Source organism: Sorex fumeus, unplaced genomic scaffold (genome assembly GCF_029834395.1).
Source record: "Sorex fumeus unplaced genomic scaffold, SorFum_2.1 ptg000048l, whole genome shotgun sequence".
NCBI lineage: Eukaryota > Metazoa > Chordata > Mammalia > Eulipotyphla > Soricidae > Sorex > Sorex fumeus.
This window is the reverse complement of record NW_026606105.1, coordinates 3,681,964-3,704,793: the sequence shown is the minus strand read 5'-3', so window position 1 is coordinate 3,704,793 and position 22,830 is coordinate 3,681,964. Positions and strand designations below refer to the sequence as shown.

The window sequence follows — 22,830 nt, the reverse complement described above, 5'->3', positions numbered from 1 at the left end:
TCTGCGGGGCTGGCTCTAAAGTTTCTACAGTCCACAGTGTAGAAAGGCCACTGGGCGGCTCCGCAGTTCCCGGAGAATGCACCAGTTCCCAAAAAGAGCAGAGCTTACGAGGCCACACAACATCTCCTTATATACAAAGTGATCAATGGAAAGTAAATCATGCAACGTTTCTCCCTGAAAATCAGGCTTAACTCTTATACAAATCACAACACCCAATAGGAGAGAGAAAACAAAAGGGAATGCCCTGCCACAAAGGCAGAGTGGGATGGGGAGGGGGAGGGTGGGAGGGATACTGCGATCCGTGGTGGTGGGAAATGGGCACTGGTGGAGGGATGGGTATTCAAAATAAATAAATTAATTAATTAATTAAAAAAAATAAAGGTTCTACAGTCACCCTGCAGAGGCTCTTGGTGACAGGCACGGCTCATTTTAGCACTGACAGAGAGACACGAAATGAAATACCTTCTTTCATGAGCATAATACTTCTTTAAAAAAATTTCATGAGCATCTCTGAGTTTGTCATGAGACTGAAAGAAATTCTTATGTATTGTTGACCTGGGGGTAAACACAAAATAATTCAATATTTTGGAAACGAGGTTTAGAAAAAGGAGGAAGAAATCAAGCTTGGCCTTCTCGAAGTCATCTAAGCCAACAGCTGACAAAGAGGAATTGTGTCTATAGAAGTTATTTGAACTTCTGAATAGAAGAAACACTAGAATTTCAAAGCTGCTGTTTCTCAGCCATGAATGAATCAATGAATTTAGGGCTGGGGAGTGTTTATGGAAGATTGCTAGACAGAGAGGGATGTGGAAGTAAGTCACTGTAAAGCACTCAACAAAAGGAATATATATATATATATGTGTGTGTGTGTGTGTGTGTGTGTGTGTGTGTGTGTGTGTGTGTATTTTGGGCTGGAGTGCTAGCACAGCAGGCAGGGTGTTTGCTTTGTATGCGGCCAACCCCACTGACCCAGGTTCGATTCCTCCACCCCTCTTGGAGAGACTGGCAAGCTACCGAGAGTATTTCGCCCGCACGGCAATGCCTGGCAAGCTACCCGTGACATATTCAATATGTCAAACACAGTAACAAGTGTCACAATGGAGATGTTACTGGGACTGCTCGAGCAAATTGATGAATAACGGGAGGACAATGACAGTGATGTATATGTTATATATATGACATAACTTCACTTAATCACTTAAGTGAAGGGAGCCTGGAACATGGCGAACGGTAGTTCATGAAGCAAAACAAAGAAAGAAACACCAAGGATGGCAGGTCGCTCAAGAGAGGCACCACCCTCCCTCTGCTGAGCAGACCACAGTCACTCACCTGACATGCAGCGGGATCTCGGGGATATTCTTAGAGACCTTGAACCGGCCCGTGTCCCCGTAGGTGTCGGTGAAGTACACTCCAGCCACGCAAGTCACCTGGTTCCCCGGGAACGCGGACAGCACCTGGTGGGCACCGTGCTGGCTTGCCCAGTACCAGGCCTGGCCCCCGATGAGCAAGCCCCCTCCGCGCTTCACAAACTGCACCAGCTCCTCACTCAGGCCGTCGCTGCAGGCGTCCATGCAGTAAACCCCCAGGGCCGCTCCTGGTTCCGACTCCAGCTGAGCCTTGGTACCAGCACCCTGAAGGATGCTGGTGAGCGCTTCCAGGGACGGGTGGACGCCCACGGGAGCGCCGGGCGTGGGACGGAGCCAATCCACGGCGTTGCGGAGGAAAGGGGACAGGCTGGCGGCCACCAGGTAGCCCTCGTGGGCCACCACCACCAGGCGTCCACGGCCGTACGTGGAGGCGGCGATGATCACCTGGCCCTTGTCCTTCACCATCACCGGGAAGGCGGCCTCGCCGATGAGCAGCAGCTCGCAGGGGACGGGGTCTTTGGGGACATCCCAGTGGGTTACGCCGTGCATGAGAGCCTCGAAAGCAGAGGCAGGAGTTGTCGTCGCTGCCATGGCTGGAGCAGCTGCAGGAGAGCAGGGAAGAGACTCAGAGACCACAAAGAACAATTGCAACACGCCCAGCACTGGTCGGGTCCCTAGTGCACAAGGAACACCCCAGGCCACGCCCCTTTTCACATGGCAATGTGCGAGTCATAGCTTGTATGTGCTGTTAACTACAAAACCACAGGGCCAGAGCAATAGGACAGTGGAGAGGGTGTTTGCCTTGCATGCAGCCAACCCGGGTTCGATCTCCAGCATCCCATATGGTCCCCCAAGCACTGGCAAGAGTAATTCCTGAATGCAGAGCCAGGAGTAACCCCTGAGCATCACTGGGTGTGCCCCCAAAAGGAACCAAGCAAACAGACAAAATCAATAAAAGCACACGACCCCCTGCTAATTTCAGGGGATTTCCGCTCCCCCCCCCCTTTTTTTGCATTTTGGGTCACACCCAGCGATGCACAGGGGTCACTCCTGGCTCTGCACTCAGGAATTATTCCTGGCAGTGCTCAGGGGACCATATGGGATGCTGGGAATCAAACCTGGGTCGGCCACGTGCAAGCTGAACACCCTACCTGCTGTGCTATCACTCCAGCCCCATCCCCCCTTTTTCTTACTGTGAATGACGTTGCCTGACCTCCCTGGACGTGATCGTAGACCCTTATCTAAGATGTCCTTGCTGCCCAGGAGTCCCGGTGTCATTGCCACCACAATTGAAGTGTATCCGCAGTGTTACTGAGGCATAATACTGAGTGTGAATCCGAAGAGGGAGTTTGCAGAAACGCGCCATAAAGCAGTTTGGGAGACCACCACTCATGGATGATGCTCTCTGACCCCTTTGCTGTCTGGACTTAGCCCTCTGGGGAATAAAGGTTCCTTTGTGAGGCTCAAAAGCAGGCTCCTCAGAAGCCATGACAGGATGCAGCTAACATCAAATCTCAACTAGGCCCCAGTTCCTGTTTCCCTGAAGCAGGACTTGCAGTTTCTGGTAAACTCCCAGTAGAGTAATTCACCTAGATAAGAAACTGGGCAGTTGGATCTGGTCAGTCATGAGGGGTGGCCGCACCCTTCTTGCAAAGAACCCCAAACCGTTACTGGTACCTACTGTCTAATTGCTGACCACTGTTGTAATAGGCCAATGTTAAAAATAGACCAGCATATAAACCACTTCTTGACTGAACCCTATATAAGCTGCTTGTGATTCAGAGTCGGGGTCCTTGTCAAGACTCCACTGTGTCGGATGAGACTTGGACCCTAGCTCGGGCTAGTGCTGGCTCGGGCTAGTGATAAAGTTCCATTGCTTTTGCATTATCATCTGTGGAACTGGGTCTCTCTGTAATTGGGGATCTGAAACTTGGGCACAACACCTTGTTCTCTTGCCACAGACTTCGTCAAGGTGTGCTGGATGGAGCAACCTTCCGGTATAACACACGGACTTAAACTTTCAGGAAGGGAAGGACCCTCTGTAAGGAGGCCGATGGATGGGCTCGTGATATGTGGCAATTCATGCTTGTAGGAATGAAAATCAAGTCGAGACTGGCTATAGAAAAAAACAGTCTTAGGTGGGCGACACCTAAGGGAGGTCCTCTCTGAGAAAGGGTCACGACCACTACCACCTGCTCAAGCTGAGTGAGACCTTCAAGGCTCAGGGGAGGACAACCAGGCCCAGGGCCAGGTCCAGGGGCCTGGACACAGATGCTGAGCATAGAATAAGCCCTGACCATGACCCCAGAGACTCAGAAACAAATCTTGAAATCCAGCGGCTTTTGGCAGAAATGAGTGCGGACCCCGCAGTAGGTTATTGTTGCCGGGACACTCCAGGGGTGAAGAGGTGCTGTTCCTACGCCTGCTCCCCCTAGGCGGCTCGGTGGCTGCCATTCTCCAGAGGCCACTGGACAGTCAGGCTTAGGCCCTCAGTGATGAGACACGAGGCCTCATGGGATGGGGGTGGAGCCGGCCCTTTCCTCCCCATCCCAATGAGACCCTGAGTTGCCGCCCATGAATGGCCTTTCTGGCTCCTGATCGAGCTCCTTAACAGCCATGATCCCAGAGACTCAGTAACAAATCTCAGAACCCAGCAGGTTTTGGCAGAAATCCCTCCAGATTCAATTGTTGAAATTTCAAAATTTCAAAATCGCGCGGCCACTACTGCAGCCACGCCACATCATATGTTATTCTTAACCAGCAATAGAAAACAAACTGTCGACTGTTCCTTTTTCAGCAGATCTGAGTGTTGGGGTAAAATCCCAAATAATAATGGTGGGTCTGGTGTCAAAATATTGAATGTGATCAAAATAGAGAGAGAGAGTAATGTGGAAATCACCTGCCCTACAGGTAGGGGGAAGGTGTGGGATGGGGGCATACTGGGGTTTTTGGGGGTGGAGAATGAGCACTGGTGAAGGTACTGGTGTTTCATTCTATGAACGAGACTTAAACCCAAAAGCTTTGTAACTGCTCTCATGGTGATTCAATAAATAATATTATAAAAAATGAATATTATAAAAAGTAAGGTGGAGTTCATGCCCAATTCAATCAGCCTAATCAGTGGCTGAATAAATAGCAGTACTCCTACATAAAAAAAAAAAAAGGAATAAGCCCTGAGCACCTCCAGGTGTGTAATCCAAAACCAAGGTAAAATGATTAAATAACAACAACAAAACCAGATCCTATGCTTTCTCTCCCTGAAGGAAGGATAACACGAAGCTTGCCATAATCATGTGGCCGGACCCCACGTCAGCCTGTTTCACTTGGGGCTGGGTCAAACCCCTCCATGCCCCAAGGGACCCAGCCCAGGCAGCCAAAAACCTCCAGAACTCAATTGCCACAATGTTCAAGACTGCTCTCCACACGCTTAGGCCAAGATTCACCCATGAGTGAACCTATTCCTGGACTGCGTGGTCCAGGAATATATTTTTTTTACATATATATAGATATATTTGCTCGAGCGGGCCCAGTAACGTCTCCATTGGAGACTTTGTTGTTACTGTGTTTGGCATATCGAATACTCTCGGCAGCTTGCCGGGCTCTCCGAGAGGGGCGGAGGAATCGAACTCGGGTCGGCCATGTTGGCCGCTTGTAAGGCGAACGCCCTACCGCTGTGCTATCGCTCCTATTTACACACATATACATATATGTAAAGCACACAAAGGCTCAACCTGTAACAATATGTTAGTGATCTCTTATAGAAGGTCTTAATGGGCCCTGTTGAAATAGAACAATCTTCACACTCTTTCCTCTAAGGATACTTTTACTCACAGGTTTTTAATAACAAACAATACAAAATATGTTATTTCAGTTCTGCTTTGGGACAGGGATTGGGGTTCTGGATGGAAACATCCGAAATATCGTGTTGGAATGGTGTAATGGTGGTGAGATTGGCGTTTGAATATTAAATGTAATCAAATATTGTGGACTATCTTATGAAAAAAAAAAACAACCTAAAATACCCTTTCTCCACTTCTTCCTTAGTAACTGCTCCTGGGAACTCCCCTTCAGAAACGAGCTGATTCTGGAGGGGGTTAAGGGATGGAGGAGGGTGGGACAAGTGTCTGGAACTCGCAGGCAGGGCCAAGCCAACGCCTGGCTGCCAGGGTTTGATTCCTCTGAACAAGAAGCGACGCTGGCCTTTCACACGACTGCCCGTGCAGCTGGTCTGCAGCCGCTGGAAATGCCCTCTGTTTCCCAGGGCTGTGCCTGGCCAGGGGGCTGTCTCTTGGCCCGGGTGTGTCCTGAGCTTAACTATTCTGTGTGTCTAACGCTGACCTCTCTGCCCTCGGTGAACCCAGGGTGTAGGCCCGGTGGGCCCCTCTGCAGAAACAAAAGAATGTGCATCTCAGGTGCTGGCTTTGGAGGCTCAAAGGCTGCCTCCTAAGACTCTCCCTGGGTGGGTGGGCACTGGAGCAGCTGTGGGTCTGGCTGTGCCCTTTCCTTCTTCCCTAAGGGGCAAAGCGTCAGTGGCCAGTGCGATAGCACAGCGGGTAGGGCGTTTGTCTTGCACGCGGCCAACCCGGGGTTCGATTCTCAGCATCCCATATGGTCCCCTGAGCATCGCCAGGAGTAATTCCTGAGTGCATGAGCCAGGAGTAAAGTCTGTACATCGCCGGGTGTGACCCCCTCAAAAAAGTGGGGTACAAAGTGGTGCAGGACGGTGGGGTTTGGGCACCCCCTGAAACCCCCTACCCCAAGGCCAGCCTCTGAGTGAGCCCCTCTATGTTGGGTGCTCACCTCCATCCACAGGTCACCCCCAGGTGGCAGCTGTACTGTGGGGGTGAGCTGACATCCACAGAGGGGATCAAGGTTACCTCCAGGGATGAGGTGAACGCCCGTCACCCAGGGTGGCAAAACCCCCCTCCTGCCTTCCTCATCCTCCCCAGGTCTCACTCTGGGGGTGTAAGTGGGGGTTCCCTGCCCCACCAAACCACCTGTACTTCAGGCCCATCAAGGACAGAGACCGCTGTCCTCTCAGGGGTCTGCTCCCTCCAGCCTCCGGAAACCCACCCACTGTGACAGCCCACCAAACACCACTGGGGGCAGTTCATATTTAGTCGGGGAAGGACCCAGTCTGGCTTTAAACCCAGGGTCTAGCCCCACCCACAAACGAGAGAGTAGACCACTGCAGTTTTCTCTTGGGGTTTCCAAACTCCCAGCCGGCCTGTCCCTCCATCCCTGCGCTGTCTGAACTTCCAACATAATGCCCCCAATTCCTCCCCACCACTTTCAGGGGCTTGGGGGAACACAGCTGGCTGCAATATGGAATGCAGGTTGGCAGCAGGCAAGGCAAGCGCCCGACCAGCTATACTACCTCTCCCAGCCCTAATGCAACTCTCCTTATCCCTTTAAAAACTAATTTTATTGAGGCATCCCATATGGTCCCCACTGCCCCCCAAACCCCAGCCGGCCAGGAGTGACTCTTGTGCACAGAGTCAGCCCTGAGAACTGCCGGGTGTGTGACCCCAAATCAAAGGAAAATAAAACGCATTAAAAAAAAAACCTAGAAAATTCCTTTTCCCAACTTCTGCCTTAGCAGTTCCCGGGAAACTGCCCAGGAGCGGGCTGAAGTGGAGGAAAGGGGAAGCGCGCTGGGTGAGCAGCGCTCTTGGCTTTGGGTTTTTTGCTCCAAGTCGCAGTCAACACCCCGGAGGCCAGGGAACGCCTCAGGCACTCGGACCTCCCAGGCGTTACTGTAAAAACCACCGGAAGCCCAGACGTGCCTCCCTCCCAGGGCGCCTCCTCGCTCCTCTGCTCGGACCCTCGGGCGCGCACACCTGGGAACCGGATCCCAGGAGCAAAAGCGTCTAGGGAAAAACGCACGAAAGGAAACGGAGAAACCCCGAAGAAATGCACCGAAGGGACCCGAAAGGAAACGCAGAGCCGGATCCCTCCAGGTGGGGCCTCCCGCCGGCCATCGGCGTCCCGGGGCGCAGCTGCGCGTAGGTGCGCGGGGTCCCCCCTGCCCCCCGGGCGCGCCCGCGGCAAACACTCACGCTCGGATTCCGGGTGCGCCCGGCCGGTTCCGGGAGCCGCGGCCTGTGCCGGGTGCTGCCCGCGGGACCGTGGGGCGGGGCGGGGCGGGCCTGCGCGCGGCTCCTCCCCGGGCAGCGTCGCGCGTCCTGTCCCTGTGGTCCCTCACCTCCCTGCCGTCCCTGCCGGTCCTCCCATCCCTGTCCCTGCCAGTCCTTCCATCCCTGCCGTCCCTGCCGGTCCTCCCATCCCTGTCCCTGGTGGTCCTAACATCCCTGCTGTCGCTGCTGGTCCTCCCATCTCTGTCTCTGCTGATCCTCCCATCCCTGATCCTGCTGATCCTCCCTTTGCTGTCCCTGCTGGTCCTCCCATCCCTGCTGGTCCTTCTGTTCCTACTGTCCCTGGTGGTCCTCCCATCCCTGTCCCTGCCGGTCCTCCCATCCCTGTCCCTGCCGGTCCTTCCATCCCTGCCGTCCCTGCAGGTCCTCCCATCCCTGCCATCCCCGCCGGTCCTCCCATCCCTGTCCCTGGTGGTCCCAACATCCCTGCTGTCGCTGCTGGTCCTCCCATCTCTGTCTCTGCTGATCCTCCCATCCCTGATCCTGCTCATCCTCCCATTCTTGTCCCTGCTGGTCCTCCCATCCCTGCTGGTCCTTCTGTTCCTACTGTCCCTGGTGGTCCTAACATCCCTGCCGTCCCTGCCGGTGCTCCCATCCCTGTCCCTGCCGGTTCTCCCATCCCTGCCGTCCCTGCTGACCCCCCCCCCCCCCCCCCCGGCCCTCTTCTCTCTGCCCGCTCTGCCTTCCCTCCTCTCCCCGCTGGCCCTGTCCCTAAGTCTCCACCGGAATCTGGGTGTCCGCACCCTCCGAGGATCCCGGGGGAGACGGTGCCCAGGCGCTGCGATTCCGCGGGCAGGAGCGAACTCGACGTCCCTGGGAAACCGGGCGTGCGGCCACCGGCTCCTGCCCCCGGGAGCCCAGTGCGCGGGGACCCGCTGGGACTCGGTCCTACCCGGTGTGTCACCGCCGTCCGCGCTCCTGCGGCGCCGGCTGCCCCCCAGCGGCGAAGACCGGCCTGGCACAAGGCTCCACTGAGAAGGATGAGTGTTCCTAAGGATTAATTAAAACTTGCTAAGGGGACTTTGGGGGACAGCCTCTGTCTTGAGCCCTTCTTCAGCCAGGTTCCGAGGGGCTTTGGTTGACGCGCTCAGAACTAAAACATTTTCTTCTACAGCCAGGAACAAGAGCTTTAAAAAGTTGCATGCAGGGAGTACCAAGCTTCCTTTCCCAACATCCCTCCCCACCGTGTCTCCATTGCCCTTTCTTAGTTCTAAAACTCCAGTTTAGAACATTTAGGTGAGGCACTGCCTGCAAGATTCAGGAGAAAATGTCATTACCGAATTTCACAGGTCAATGGGCATGGTCTTAAACCAAGAACACTAATCCCTACTTTTTGCATTGCAATGACTACAGTTGGCATTGCAATTAACTGTCTCTTTTGGAGTTGTACCTACTAAATATTCATAAACAGCAAAATAATTGATGGCCCAGCATGCATATGCAAGTAGAACTGTTATTGTTATGTGTGGTACACCATCCATTTTTGTCCAATAAAGGCTCTGCAGTACTCTAGTTTCTCATTAAGTCAATGCAGGCTCTACTTCATAGATCTGCTTCCTGGTGACTGGCTGGGGTTTAATAATCCCTGACCTCCTTCAACTATTTTTAACCACGAGCTACACTGAATGAGGCCCTGAATATCTCTTCTCTGAGAGGCCTCAAGAATCTAGAGAGGATTAGTTGCACGCTAATTTAGTAGTAGAGACGGATGAGTGGCTCCACTCTGCATTTATCGACATGAGTCACTGCAGAGGCTTACGAAGTCATTAAGATGATACGGAGCAGGTGCCCACAAGTGCTTGAAGAATCAGGACTCCGGTGGTCTTGGAAACGCTCCTCTGGGTTCTCCGACTGCAGAAGTTACAGCCCAGCCTCAGCTGGTGTCCTCTGCATTCCTCAATGCCAACGCCATGCGTCCCAGGGGTGTCTCCTATCAATGATGAAGTGTGGCAGGAATACCAAGGTGGACCAATTCTGGGGAAACAGGGAATTCTTCTGATGGGGGGGGGGTTGACTTGAGGATTGAATCTCTTTATTGGTCTCACTTTCAAAGACCCACACTCCAGTACAAGCCTTTTCAAACTTTCTGTTTCTCCTCTTCTTCTCTTCTCATAATTTCCCCAGTCTCCTCTGTACCCAGTTCCATTTTCTCTAACATGTGTTTCCTTCAAAAAAAAAACCTTATCTTGCACCTCTGGTTTTACTTTGGTTTCTGGCACTTGGGGGTATCCAGGCTAATATGAGTACTGTCATAATTATATCTCTAACTTGAGTGTTTTTTTTAATTTTTATTAGTGAAACATCATGAGGTGCAGTTGTAGACTTACACATTTTTGTGCTTGGGTTTCAGTTATACAATAATCGAGTACCCATCCCTCCACCAGTGCCCATTCTCTACCACCACTGCTCCCAGTATCCCTCCCACTCCCCGATCCCCCCCATTCCACCCTGCGTCTGTGGCAGGGCATTCCCTTTTGTTCTCTCTCTCCCTTTGGGTGCTGTGTTTTGCAAAAGAGGCATTGAGTGGCAATCATGTTTGGTCTATAGTCTACTTTCAGCATGCATCTTCCAACTGGAGTGTTTTTAATTCAGATTATATTACAGTAGGAGAAAAGAACAAAGTCATCAACATGAGTGCTTATGAAAGATTTACCCATGATGTCATTCATTCTGCAGGACATTTATGCTAACCTTTATTCAGCAGTAGCTTGATCTATCCTTAAGGGCAAGCTCTGGCCTGCTTGCTTATTTAAAGCTTGAAACTGAACATTGCTGTGTCTCCTGACAGGTGGCCAGCCCTTATTGAGAGTTCTTAAAGCATCTATATTCTCCTGTGGTGTTTGTGTGAATCCACCCTGGGCCTGTCTAGAGCCTTTTGGGTACCAGATTTGTGAAGCACATGTGTCAGAAGTCGATTATTTCTAATGAAAAAGACATCCTGGAAAACCTCTTTCACGGTCACTGCGGAGATACATAGGTTGAAACTTCCTTGTTCCAGTAAGAAACAAGAGAAGGATCTTCATATACTGCTACACTCCTTCCATCTCTAGGTTGGACATATACAAACTTGTCTTATACTAAAGACTGTGGCCATCCGGGGAATTTATTTATTTATTTTTTTATTTTTCACTTTTTTTACTGAATCACTGTGACACACAGTTACAAAGCTTTTGTGATCAGGTTTCAGTCAAACAATATTGCAAACCCATCTCTCCATCAATGTATATTTCCCACCACCAATATCCCTCAATATCCCCTGTTTCTATGGAGGGCCCTTTTATTCTTTGGGGGACATTGATTTAAGGTCTTATCAATGTCCCCTAGAGACTAATTTTATGAAGAGGCAATGGGAAGGATTTCCAATAAGCACCACTTTTGAGAGTTAGACAATGGAATAAAGAGAACTAATATATTTTAGGTTCACTATATAGAAATTCAGGCAGAGTGGTGTGGTGGTGGACAAAAGAATTATTTCAGTGATCGTACAGCTAATCTGGGAACCCTTCTCATTTTTCAGACTCTATCTCCATGTACAAACTCAATACATCAGGATCCTTCGTGAGCTCTATTACAGATTCACTACCAGGATCTCACCATTCTGCAAAGAAGTAATCATCCATGTCAAGAGAGGGGTTCGGCAGGGTGATACCATTTCACCAAAACTCTTCAGTGCCACCCTCGAGAACATCATGCGACAACTGGAATGGGAAAGAATGGGAGTGAAGATAGATGGTCAGCAACTATACCACCTCCGCTTTGCTGATGACATCGTACTAATAACATCAAACATCAGCCAAACAGCACAAAAGCTGACCGACTTCGACCTTGAGTGTGGAAAGGTCGGGCTACAGATGAATTTACGGAGACAATGTTTATGAGAAACAGCCTCGTTACTGACACTCCATTTAATCTCAACGGAACCACCATCTCCGAATGCAACAGTTATATATACCTAGGTCGAGAAATCAACATGATTAATGAACTGGCACCTGAGTTACACAGGAGGAAGAGAGCGGCTTGGAATGCCTTCAAGGGCATTGAAGAAATAACTAACAGGACAAAGAACCTCCAGCTACTAGCACATCTCTTTGATTTCACTGTTCTTCCTGCATTAACATATGCCTCAGAGACCTGGGCCCTACGAAAACAGGATGAGAACGCTATTCGGGTCACTCAAAGAGGAATTGAAAGAGCTATGCTTGGAATATCACGCCTCAGTCAAATGAGAGATAGAATCCGGAGTTCTGATCTCCGTCAACGCTCAAGAATCAGGGACGCTGTCTCATTTGCCAAGGCATCAAAAATCAGATGGGCTGGACACATAAAGAGGTTTACAGACAACCGCTGGACTAGATCCATTACTGACTGGATTCCTCGGGACATCAAAAGATCGCATGGACGCCCACCTACAAGATGGTCAGACTTCTTCGTCAAGACCCTGAATGATTGGTTTGAGGCTCTGCATGTTCCTAGAATGAAAAGATTCCATTGGGCTATGCTAGCACGCAACAGGGATGAATGAAGACCTTACTGGCACCAGCTTGAGTAAATCGATGAATAACGGGGATTAAGTGATTATATAGAAATTCAGGCAGAGTGGTGTGGTGGTGGACAAAAGAATTATTTCAGTGATTGTACCGCTAATCTGGGAACCCTTCTCATTTTTCGGGCTTTATCTCCGTTTTAGAATCTAATGATAAACATAGAACATAGAGACGCTAATGCAGATAAGAAAGGTTTTTAAACTGGAGCCGGAGTGCTAGTATATCAGGTCGGGTACTTGCCTCACACATGGTTGACTTGGTTTCATCCCTGGATCTTCTACCTGGTCCCGAGGCCCATGATGAGTGATCCCTGAGCACAAAGTGAGGAGTAGGCCTGAGCATAGCCAGGTGTGTGCCCCAAATAAACAAAGAACAAAAAAATAAAAAAAGAAATAAATAAATCTGTAAATATATTTTCATTTATAAATGTTAGAGATGATTGAGAAGAAACAGCTTTCTAGAGATCAGGCATGTCAGGAAATAAGAAACTTGGAAGTCTGAGATTTCCAGTAAAAGGCCCTCCCGTTGATCATCGATTTGCTCGAGCGGGCCCAGTAGTGTCTCCATTGGAGACTTTGTTGTTACTGTGTTTGGCATATCGAATACGTCAAGGGGAGCTTGCCAGCCTCTGCCAGGCTCTGCAGTGCGGGCAAGATACTCTCAGTAGCTTGCCGGGCTCTCCGAGAGGGCGGAGGAATCGAACTTGGGTCGGCCATGTTGGCTGCATGCAAGGCAAATGCCCTACCGCTGTGCTATCGCTCCAGCCCAGTCTGAGATTTCCAGTAGATAGATGGTTATTTCTTCTAACACAGGAGGAAAGGTAATAGAAAGCAGATTGTGACATTCAGGGAAAGTGGCAATAATATCAAGGAAACTCATGTGAAACAAATCATCAAAGAAATAGGACTATAGGAAAGTACCATTTTGATCTATAATCTTAAAATGCTTTCAGGCTTAAGAACAAAAATAATGGAAAAAACAAAACAGAACAGAATAAAAAAAAACCCACTGGTTGGCCAATCTTGCAACACCGTTTTGGATATTCATCCATTCAACAAATATTGAAAACCTGTTAGCAGTTATCATAGTCACTAGTTGCATGGGCATATTTTGTTTTGCTTTTCTGTGGAACGTCCGCAGAGATCAAGACCAGGTTCTGTGAGTTGAAGTCATTGGAAGATATTTGATGTGGTTCCAGCTAGAGTGGAATGGAAAGACAAGAGTGTTGACACTCTTTGGGATGGTCTTAGTCAACATGAAGCCAATGAGACATTTTAGGAGAGTTTATTAAAAACTTTCAAAGTAATACATGCACAGGATAAAAAAATGAAATAGTACAGAAGGATTTAAAAGGAAAAAAACCCCAAGATTTCTGACCCCATCCTTTTAAACTCTAGTCTTATCTCTAGAAGCAAGATGGTTTATTTTTCTTTTAAAAATTTTTATTTGTCAGATTTTCTGGTAAATGACTTCCTAGCATTAAATAATGTTTGAACAATAATTTCTTGACTTACTAACTTCAGACAATTTTTAACAATTCCCCCATTACAAAAGATAAGAATTTAACTACCCCTAGCTTTCCATATGCTCTTGGTGTGACTTTTTTAATGCTTCCATTGGTTTAATTTATCATTTTGGAAAGTACACTTTTTCAAGTGTACTTTTTCACTTGAAAAAGTGATACAAAGTCTCATTACTGTAGATTTGTTTTTGATTCCTACTTCATTTTTATATAAATTCGCCCTACTCTTCCTTCTCTCTCATCTCTACAGAGTCTCAACATCTTTCTGTTCTTCTCCCTTAATTTGTCAGGATTCATTTTGATCTTTTCTGAATAAACTAAGTCTTTCATAATTTGCGTCTAGGCTGATCATACAGAACACAGAGTACCATCTTCATTATTGTGTCCATGTAAATATTGTTTACTGAGAGCTAAGCAAAGTATTATCATACACACCCAATGTCGTGATGCCTGTACCACTGAAAAAGAAACATACCCACCACTAATGTTAAATGGAGACTTTTTACAATATATGGATATTTTGTTACTGCCTCATGGGTATGAATTTCTTGATATCTTATTGTTCTGTTTTATTTTTTGTTGACTAAAGAATGCTTATTCTCTATATTCTCAAACACTCCAGCTTCTCAATGGTACTATCTATGACACTCAAGGTAGATTTTCCCTGACAGCCTCAGACTTACATTCTTAACTGAAATGGGTGTGCTAGATACCCATCACTCCAGTGGAGGTATCTTATTGGACAACTATCACTCCAGACTGAAGAATCCTGGCAGGTATGTAACTCACTCTAGTGATGCGTCCTGGCAAGTAACAGTCATATGAATGAGGTATCCTGGTGGGTCATCACTCCAAAGCGAATCACCCTCTTTGAAAACTTTGATTCTTGAGTGTGGTGTCTGTTGGATACCCATCCCTATCGCGTGAGGTATCCTCTTGTAATTGCCACTTAGGAGTTGTGTCCTGTTGGATACCATCACTCTGGGGGTGCACTGTTGTTAATTGTTATCCAGTAGTGATGTCCTGCTGGTAACTGTCACTCTGGAGTGAGGTGTCATGTTGGATTATCATTACTCTAGAGTGAGGTATTCATCAGGGATAACCTACACTGGAGTGAGGTGTTCTGTGGAAATAACTGCAACTCTAAAGTGAGGTGTCCTGTTGATAATCGTCAGTCTGGAGTGAGGTCTATCTTGTGGGTAACCATTAATCTAGAGGAGATGTACTTGGGAGTAATTCTTACTCAGGACACGTTCTGTGGGGATAATTATTACTCTAGAATGAGGTGTTCTGTGGAAATAACTGCCAATCTGAAAGGCAATGCCTTGTCGTTAAATGTCACTCTAAGGTGAGGTGTTCTGCTGGATAACCATTACTCAAGTGTGATGCCTCTTTGTTGGTAACTGTCACTCTGGAGTGAGGTGTTCTGTGAAGGTAACTGTTACTCTGCAGTAAAGTGTCCTCTTGGTAACTATCACTCTGGAGTGAGGTATTTTGTGTGGTTAATTGTTACTTTGTAGTGAGGCAACATTTTGCTATCACTCTGAAGTGTCCTGTTGATAACCCACTCTGGAGTGAGATGCCTTGTTGGTAACTGTCACCGTAGAGTGAGATGTCTTGTTGTTACTCACTGTGGAGATGTCCTTTTGGGTGACTGTCACTCTGAAGTGAGGTATTCTGTTGGTAACTGTCACTGTGGAGTGAGGTATCCTGGTGGTAAGTGTCACTTTGGAGTGAGGTATCTTGTTGGTAACTGTCACTCTGGAGCGAGGTATCTTGATGATACCCATTACTTTGGAGTGAGGTTTTCTGTTGGTAACTGTCATTCTCAAGTGTCCTGTTGGTGACTATTTTTCTGGAGTGAGGTGTTCTGTGGGGGTAACTGTTGGGTATTCTGTGTGGAAATTGTTACTCTAGAGTGAGGTATTCTGTGGGGAAACTCTTAGTCTGGAGTGAGGTATTCTTTGGGAATAAACATTATTCTGGAGTGAGGCATCCTACTGGAGAGCTGTGAATCTAGAGTTATATCTAATGGGTGAGAGCCCCTGGCTCTTTTTCTGGATTCCATGCCCTTCCTCTTGGACTTCCATTATTTTTTCTATTTCACTTCTGGGGTTCCATTTCAGTTTTGCTAGAGAACTTCCTCAAGGTACCCACTCATTAGGGGTTCAGAGGGGGAGAGACTTTGAAAACTTACATATCAGAAAATGTCTTCCTTTTTTAGGTGACTCGAAGGGTTGGAACTCTAGGACTGGTGGGGGAAAATACTTTCTATTTCTGAAGACGTTGCTTCACTGATTTCTCACCTTCAGTGGCCCTGATGAAAAATCTGCCAGTTCCTAATCCCTTGCTTATTGTACTAATTATAAAAAACTAAATTTAATTTCTCTTCAGGCACTTTTAATGTCTTCCCTCCTTTCCCAATATTCCAGAGTCACAAGATTTGTTCAGATCTAAGTAGAATGGGAGCCACCTCAATCTAAAGACTGTTCTGTTCATGAATTCGTTCCTTTTTCATTCGTTTTTACTTCCAGAAGTTCCAGCAGTTAGATACTGATTCTCTGTCTCTTTCCTTTATTCATGCTTTCTGCTCTGCTCTTTCTTTTGGGCTCTGTATCTGTGAGTATTATTTTTCTCTTCCAGTCTACTATGTTTGAAAGTCTTATTTCAATTTCAAAAGGACTTTGAAAAAATTCTTTTATTTTCCCTGTATTTTCACCTTATAAAAATACCCCAGATCTTTCTGCAGCTAAAATTTCTAAGTTACTTATTTTTTTTTCCCAAAAACTTTCTTCCAGGTGTGTGTGTGTGTGTGTTTAATTTCAAATCTCCTAACTCAAATTGGTTATTTTCCTTACATTCTCTCATTTGATTCTCCCTCCCTCTGACTCCCCTTTCTCTGCTCAATGTCTGGGAATTCCTGACTGGCATTGAGGAATCAATATAACTGTTGACTTTTCTAGGAGTTGGGATGGGTTTTCTGCTGCCCTTACCAATTGGGTTTCAAGCCTTCTTTCTACTAAGACTCTGGAAGCCCTTAGGCACTACAGAAGGTGTGAGGATGGGATGAGTCTCATTCTAATTCTAATTAGAGAATTAGCTAATAGGCTAAGGGGTTATTTATTTGCAGAAAAAAAAAAAAAGAAAGAAAGATTTTTATTCTGGAGCACCAACTCCTACCTCTCCTCAGGCAGTTTATTCAGTTCCTTTATACAAACAACAACAGCAAAAAACACCATGACAATAACAGTGACAAGGAACTTGAAACCGGTAGCAATACACTGCCTGTGTTCTGAGCACGAAAGTGGGGTCGAGGGGTTCAGTGGGGTTCAGCTTCACAACTCATTTGACTTGCTAACAGATAAGCCTCTTCGCGTGCCCAGGTCTCTTGGGGGTCGTGTGATTCGGATCAGCTTATGTCCTGCCTGGAAGATGCTTTCCCGCGTGTCCACTATCCTGCTCCGCCTGGCCTGGGTTGAGTTCTTCTTCGCTTAGAACCAAATCTTCTCTGTTTGCTTGGCTGAGAGGTGTCAGTTGGCTTTTGCATGTCTTGACTTCAATTTCAGTGGGGCCTGGGGAGGGAGGGGAGGTAAACTTATATGTTCAGTTCATCATCTTAAGTTCCAAGTCCCGCTTGAGGCTTGCACACAGGGCACTGACCTGGATAAGCTTTCCAGTTTTAAAAGGTCCCCCCACGGCGATGAGAATGGAATCGAGAGGGAAGGGATGGATGAGAATCTAATATTCTTGCTGAAAACATGCAGAGTCTGGGACTTCCGGGGTGTAAGTCCTTTACCGAAGGGACCCATCATTTTGAAACCCAGCAAGCTAGTGAACTAGAAAGACTGAAATCCCAACAGCCCAGAAGTTGAGCCTTTGAATGACGATAAAGGGGTCATCCCAGCTGTAACTAGTGGGGAACACCTCAGACTTTTCCTTTAAACCGGCACTTGGGATTATCAGAGGGACCGTTTGTTCTAATGAAATCAGATGAGGAACCAGTATAGGAGGCCAGAGCAACAGGAGGTGAGTGAGGACAGACAGGTCCTACCGCTGGATAGCTGAGTCTGTCATATACTCTTTTCACTTAGGTGTTCAAAGAACTGCGGTTATTAACACCCATTCTGCAACCAGAAGGCCTGGTTCAGACTAGATCCATCTCGTATTAGCACTGTAGCTGAGGCAATTTACCGCTGCTCATCTCATCTGTTCTGCTCATACCTGACAGGGAGCAATGAGTTTCCATCTTCTAAGATTATTGTGAAGATTAACTGAGACCATCGCTAGCAGAGACTTTGCCAAGACTCCACAACTCACTTCCTGCCCGTTGTTATTTTCCAAGGTGACAGAAAAGTCAACTTCTACATTCAAAGCAATAGATGACATAGTCATGAGATAAGTAAGTAAGTAAGCAAAGGCCCTCCCGTTGATCATCGATTTGCTCGAGCGGGCCCAGTAACGTCTCCTTTGGAGACTTTGTTGTTACTGTGTCTGGCATATCGAATACTCTCGGTAGCTTGCCGGGCTCCCTTTTTATTATTAAATTTTTAAAAAAATCATATTAATGATGGAGAAATGATAAAGGCATCCAAAGAAAATCACAATTTACATCAAGTGCTTGTATCTACCAAAAGTCCCCCAAAGCAGAGAGAACTGTAAAACATTGAAATAAATAGAAGTGAGCCAAAGAAAAGCTGTCTAGATTAATGAACTAACTTTAATTATAGACCCTCAATTATAGTTAAAGCTACAAAGTAATGAAGTAATGAGAGATTCTGAATAAGATCAGAGGAAATTTCAGAAAATCTTTATATGTTTTGTTTAAAAAAAAAGGAAATTTGCATCAATTGTTCTGAGTTATCTTGCTCTAAAGGAAAGATTTCTGTCTGGGTGCACTTTCCTGCTTGGGGGCCACACCTAGTGATGCTCTGGGCTTATTCCTGGCTCTGCAGCCTGGGCTAACTCTTGGTGGGGTCGGAGGACCATATGGGACACTGGAAATTGAACCCAGGTTGGCTGCATGCCAGGCAAATGCCCTACCCGTTCTACTATCACCCCTGTCTGCACTTTATCTGCCAAAGTGGTAACTCCGGACATGATTGGAAACTGTTTCAACTGTGGAAACATAAGCACCTGCCCCAGGCCCTGAGCCAGAAGTCCATTGTTGGTTAAAGACAAACATTGTCCTGGTTTTTCAAGAGCTTTACTTCCAGGCTTCGTTTATTCAAAGGCAGGATATTGTTTTTTTTCTTGAGAGACAGAACTGAATAAAGAGGCTGATCCTCAAGCAACACTGAAAACCCCATTGTGATTTTTAAATTCATAAAGCATTGTACCACAGTCTTTTCAGGGTCTGGCAGACCAAGCACAGGACGGAAGAGAATTCATTATACCGCATCTGTAAAGGCCAGTTTAAGGTGAAGCCTTGTTTTAAAATGAGTGAATTGAAAAATGAGTGAGTTAGGTATAGAACAGTGGGGGTCGATATTTCTCTCTCCCTCCCTTCCTCCCTCTCTGCCTCCCTCTCTCTCTTTTTCATTCATTTCCTCCCTCCTATTCATTGCTAGGTTCTTTTCAAATCAAAGGACTTTTCAAAGGACTACCATCGAATCTTCACAATAATCCTACAAAATAGATCCCATTTTCGAGATGAGAAAGAGCAGGAATTTGCCTGGAATCACACAGCTAGCCACGAAGAAGCCCACACTCGCTACTCCAGAGCTCAGCCTAGTAATGGCCCTTCCTAGCAGCTCCTGGAGAAAACGCCTCACATCACCGGGGCACTGGCTGGTGCTCCTGGTACATTCGGGTCTGCGCTGGGTTCTAAGGGAGCCTTGGGGGAGAACTGATCAGAAATACAAGCCCAGAGAGACCCCAGGATGTCAAGAGGAGGGGGCTCCCTTTGTGGACCCAGTCCAGGACGTGACACTCTCAGAACAAGGCCTGGAAACAGGCAAGGACCGAAATCTGAGAGCAGAGACATGAGCCTTGCAAGTTCCAAGACCTTGCTTCTGCAAAGCTCCGATTCCACCTCTCTGTGTGCTCTGAGCCTACTTCCTCCAGACAGAACTGGGGGTGCGGATCAGGGGGGATCAGGGGGTTACGGGGCTAATGGGAGCAGAAGACCAGGCTCGTGCTCTGAGTGACAGAGGTGGCGGAGCGAAGGCCCATTCTCTGCCTGCCTCCCGGGACCTCTCTAACCTGCCACCTCGCTGGGCACTCCTTACATCTGTGTGAGGAGGTACAGTTTCATTATATTTTCCTTCCACTCAGGTAGGTAGGCCAGGCTGGTTGCCACTTCCTTCTGGATGGGGCGTTCCGGTCCGTCCTTCATGCCCTACCGAGGTCACCAGTTTCCCCCCACGAGCGGCTCTCCAGCACGGCCACAGCCCCAGAAGCACAAGGACTTAATGCAGAACCCAGCAGCTTGGAGCAGAAAAGTGAATGGACTATGCGTTAATCCAGGCCATCATGTCTGTCCGGAGGGGAAAGGGTGTTGCCCCAGTTGCTCTCTCTTCTCTGGAAAGAAGGATGGCGGCCGCATGGGAGCCTTGTGGACAGCAGGTATGAGCCGGGGGTGTGGGGGCAACTAAAACTAAAACCTCATGGGAAGGGGGGCGTTCTGGTCTGTCCTTCACGCCCTACCGAGGCCACCAGTTGCCCCCCACTAGCGACTTTCCAGCATGGCCACGACTCCAGAGCACAGAAACCAATTTCTGAACTATCTGACTTTCAGTAGAAATACTTCCAGGGTCAATAAGTAAAATAGCAGAAATCCAAAACCAACATTTAATTCTTGAACCCAGCTGTAGAAAGCAAATCACTTCACAATGCTTTTTCAGCATGTCTGATTTGGGGGGGGGGGTTAAACTCTAAATAATAGTGGTGAATCTTTTATTGAAACAATGAATCTAATCAAAGCAGATAGAGTGTTAACTAGAATTCATCTGCCTCACAGGGACTGGGAGGGGTGGGGGGTGGGGTTTTATTGGGGTTCTTCATGGTAAAAAATAAGTATTGGTAAAGGGAAATGTGTTTGATATTTGCATGACTGAGACCTAAACCTGAAAGCTTTGTAACCTTTCCCACAGTGATTCAATAAATAAATAAATAAATACAAATACAAATACAAATATTTTGAGAAAAAAATATTCATATCTAATTGTTTAAAATATTTTGCTTAGTTTTGTTACCAGATTAATAAACATTTTATAAAATGGAGAAAAAAAAGAAAAATAAACACATAGACCGATTCTGTGTCATGAGTTCTTCAAAACTTCCCAGACAAGACACAGCAGATTCTTGGTTAAAAAGGAATGGGGGCTTTAGATGAGTCACACGTCTTGCCTTGCTAAGGCAATCAATGGAAAGAACCTTATTTTTTAATTATTTTTCTTTTTGGGTCACACTCGGCGATGCACAGGGCTTACTCCAGGCTCATACACTCAGAAATTACTCCTGGCAGTGCTTGGGGGACCATATGGATGTTGGGAATCAAACCCAGGTTGGCCACGTGCAAGGCAAACACCCTACCTGCTGTGCTATTGATCTAGCCCCATAAAATGTTTTTAAAAATATATAATTTTTTTGCAGTTTGGGTCTGTTAGTCTGGGGACATAATAGACACATCATTTCTCGTATGTAGAACTGCAGCTGGTGACAGATGAACCCACGATAGGGGATCGCTTGTTGTCTAAGTGTCTGCTCAGTCCAACTTCCCCCACTGGAAATGTGGGCAAGTTCCTTGCAAGCCCCGTATTTATGTGTTTTCTCTGCAACTGGGCGGAGCAGTAGCACTTACCCTCTAGCATGGCTCTGAGCAGAACAAACTAAAAACTGTCCCTGGCAGATTATGGATGATTTGCTAGACCAACGTTGACATCCTTAAAAGCAAATGTACTCTGGAATATAGATTTTTCGGCTCTTGGCTTTGGGCTGGATTCTAAGAGCACGGGGACTGTTTATTACAGCATCCCCTTTGTCACAGTTCACTGACCCTTCCCCTGGAGCACATCGAGAATTCAATCAGCGGTTCCTCATGGACATGCCTGCTAGACTTGTCTTATCCAGGACAACTAAACCATGTGGTCGAGAGCAGACAACGCGATTCTGTTTAAAAGGGGCCATTTGTGAGCTTCTGTGTGTGCACCTTGCCCTTATCTGTGGCAGGATGCAGCTTGTGTGGCCTAGTCCCTGCAGGTCTAGGAGATACTGTTTTGTCTCTGTGATGTATTCATCGCTGTTGTGATTTGTGAGTGTCTTTGCTGCGGCTTGACTTTTTCTTGGCGAGGAGAATTATGTAGGATTTGAATCTCCCATTTTCCACGGACATTTTGTGATTTCACTATCATGGTCTTAGCGCCATAAAGACTGGGACAGTTAGTAGGACCCCCTCATGGATTTTCTTTTCTCTTCCTTCCTTCCTTCCTTCCTTCCTTCCTTCCTTCCTTCCTTCCTTCCTCTTTCTTTCTTTCTTTCTTTCTTTCTTTCTTTCTTTCTTTTTTCTTTCTTTCTTTCTCTCTTCTTTTCTCTTTCTTTCTTTCTTTCTTTCTTTCTTTCTTTCTTTCTGTCTTTCCTCTTCTTATCGTTCTCTTTTCTCCTTCCTTCCTTCCTTCCTTCCTTCCTTCCTTCCTTCCTTCCTTCCTTCTTCTTCTTTCTTTCTTTCTTTCTTTCTTTCTTTCTTTCTTTCTTTCTGTCTTTCCTCTTTTTATCGTTCTTTCTCTTTTCTTCTACCTTCCTTCCTTCCTTCCTTCTTTCTTCTTTCTTTCTTTCTTTCTTTCTTTGTTTATGCTTTAATTATCTCCTTCCACCTGTACCCCTCAACCAAAAGAACTGGCTCTCTTCAGATAATTGCACATAAAGGGAGAGTGAACAGGTAGCCATCATGGGGGAAGAATTGTCTCACCCCAGCTGACCCTCCCCCATAAGGGTCCTTCTTAGTGAATTGAGATGGAAAATGTTCACCAGTGGACTCCATCCGGGCTGGCTCTACACCTCATCCTCTTGATATGAGGAGCATGACCCATGGAGACAGCACCCTCAGCCGAAGCCCTGGGCTGCTCTCAAGGGGCCAACATCTTTGTCTTCGGTAGTCTGTTGGTGGTGCCCACCTTCAGCCACTCCTCTTGAGAAGGACCCGACATGCTGCTGTGTGTCCTTCCATTCATTATCTCCAGGAATGATCTACGGGGGGCCAGGGGCTCCATGATGTTCTCATGCTGGGCTTCCTATTTTCCTTAGCT

General features: G+C 47.2%; 1 protein-coding gene across 1 annotated transcript; it reads right to left on the bottom strand.

The window, feature by feature from the left end:
- Window positions 1–1,325: 1,325 nt before the first annotated feature.
- Window positions 1,326–2,645, bottom strand: LOC130032357 (TRPM8 channel-associated factor 2-like). Its single transcript, XM_056123938.1, has 2 exons — window positions 2,561–2,645; window positions 1,326–1,969 (listed from the first exon to the last, which is right to left on the bottom strand). The coding sequence occupies exons 1-2, from the start codon at window positions 2,643–2,645 to the stop codon at window positions 1,326–1,328; spliced, it is 729 nt and encodes a 242-aa protein (XP_055979913.1).
- Between the last annotated feature and the right edge of the window lie 20,185 nt (window positions 2,646–22,830).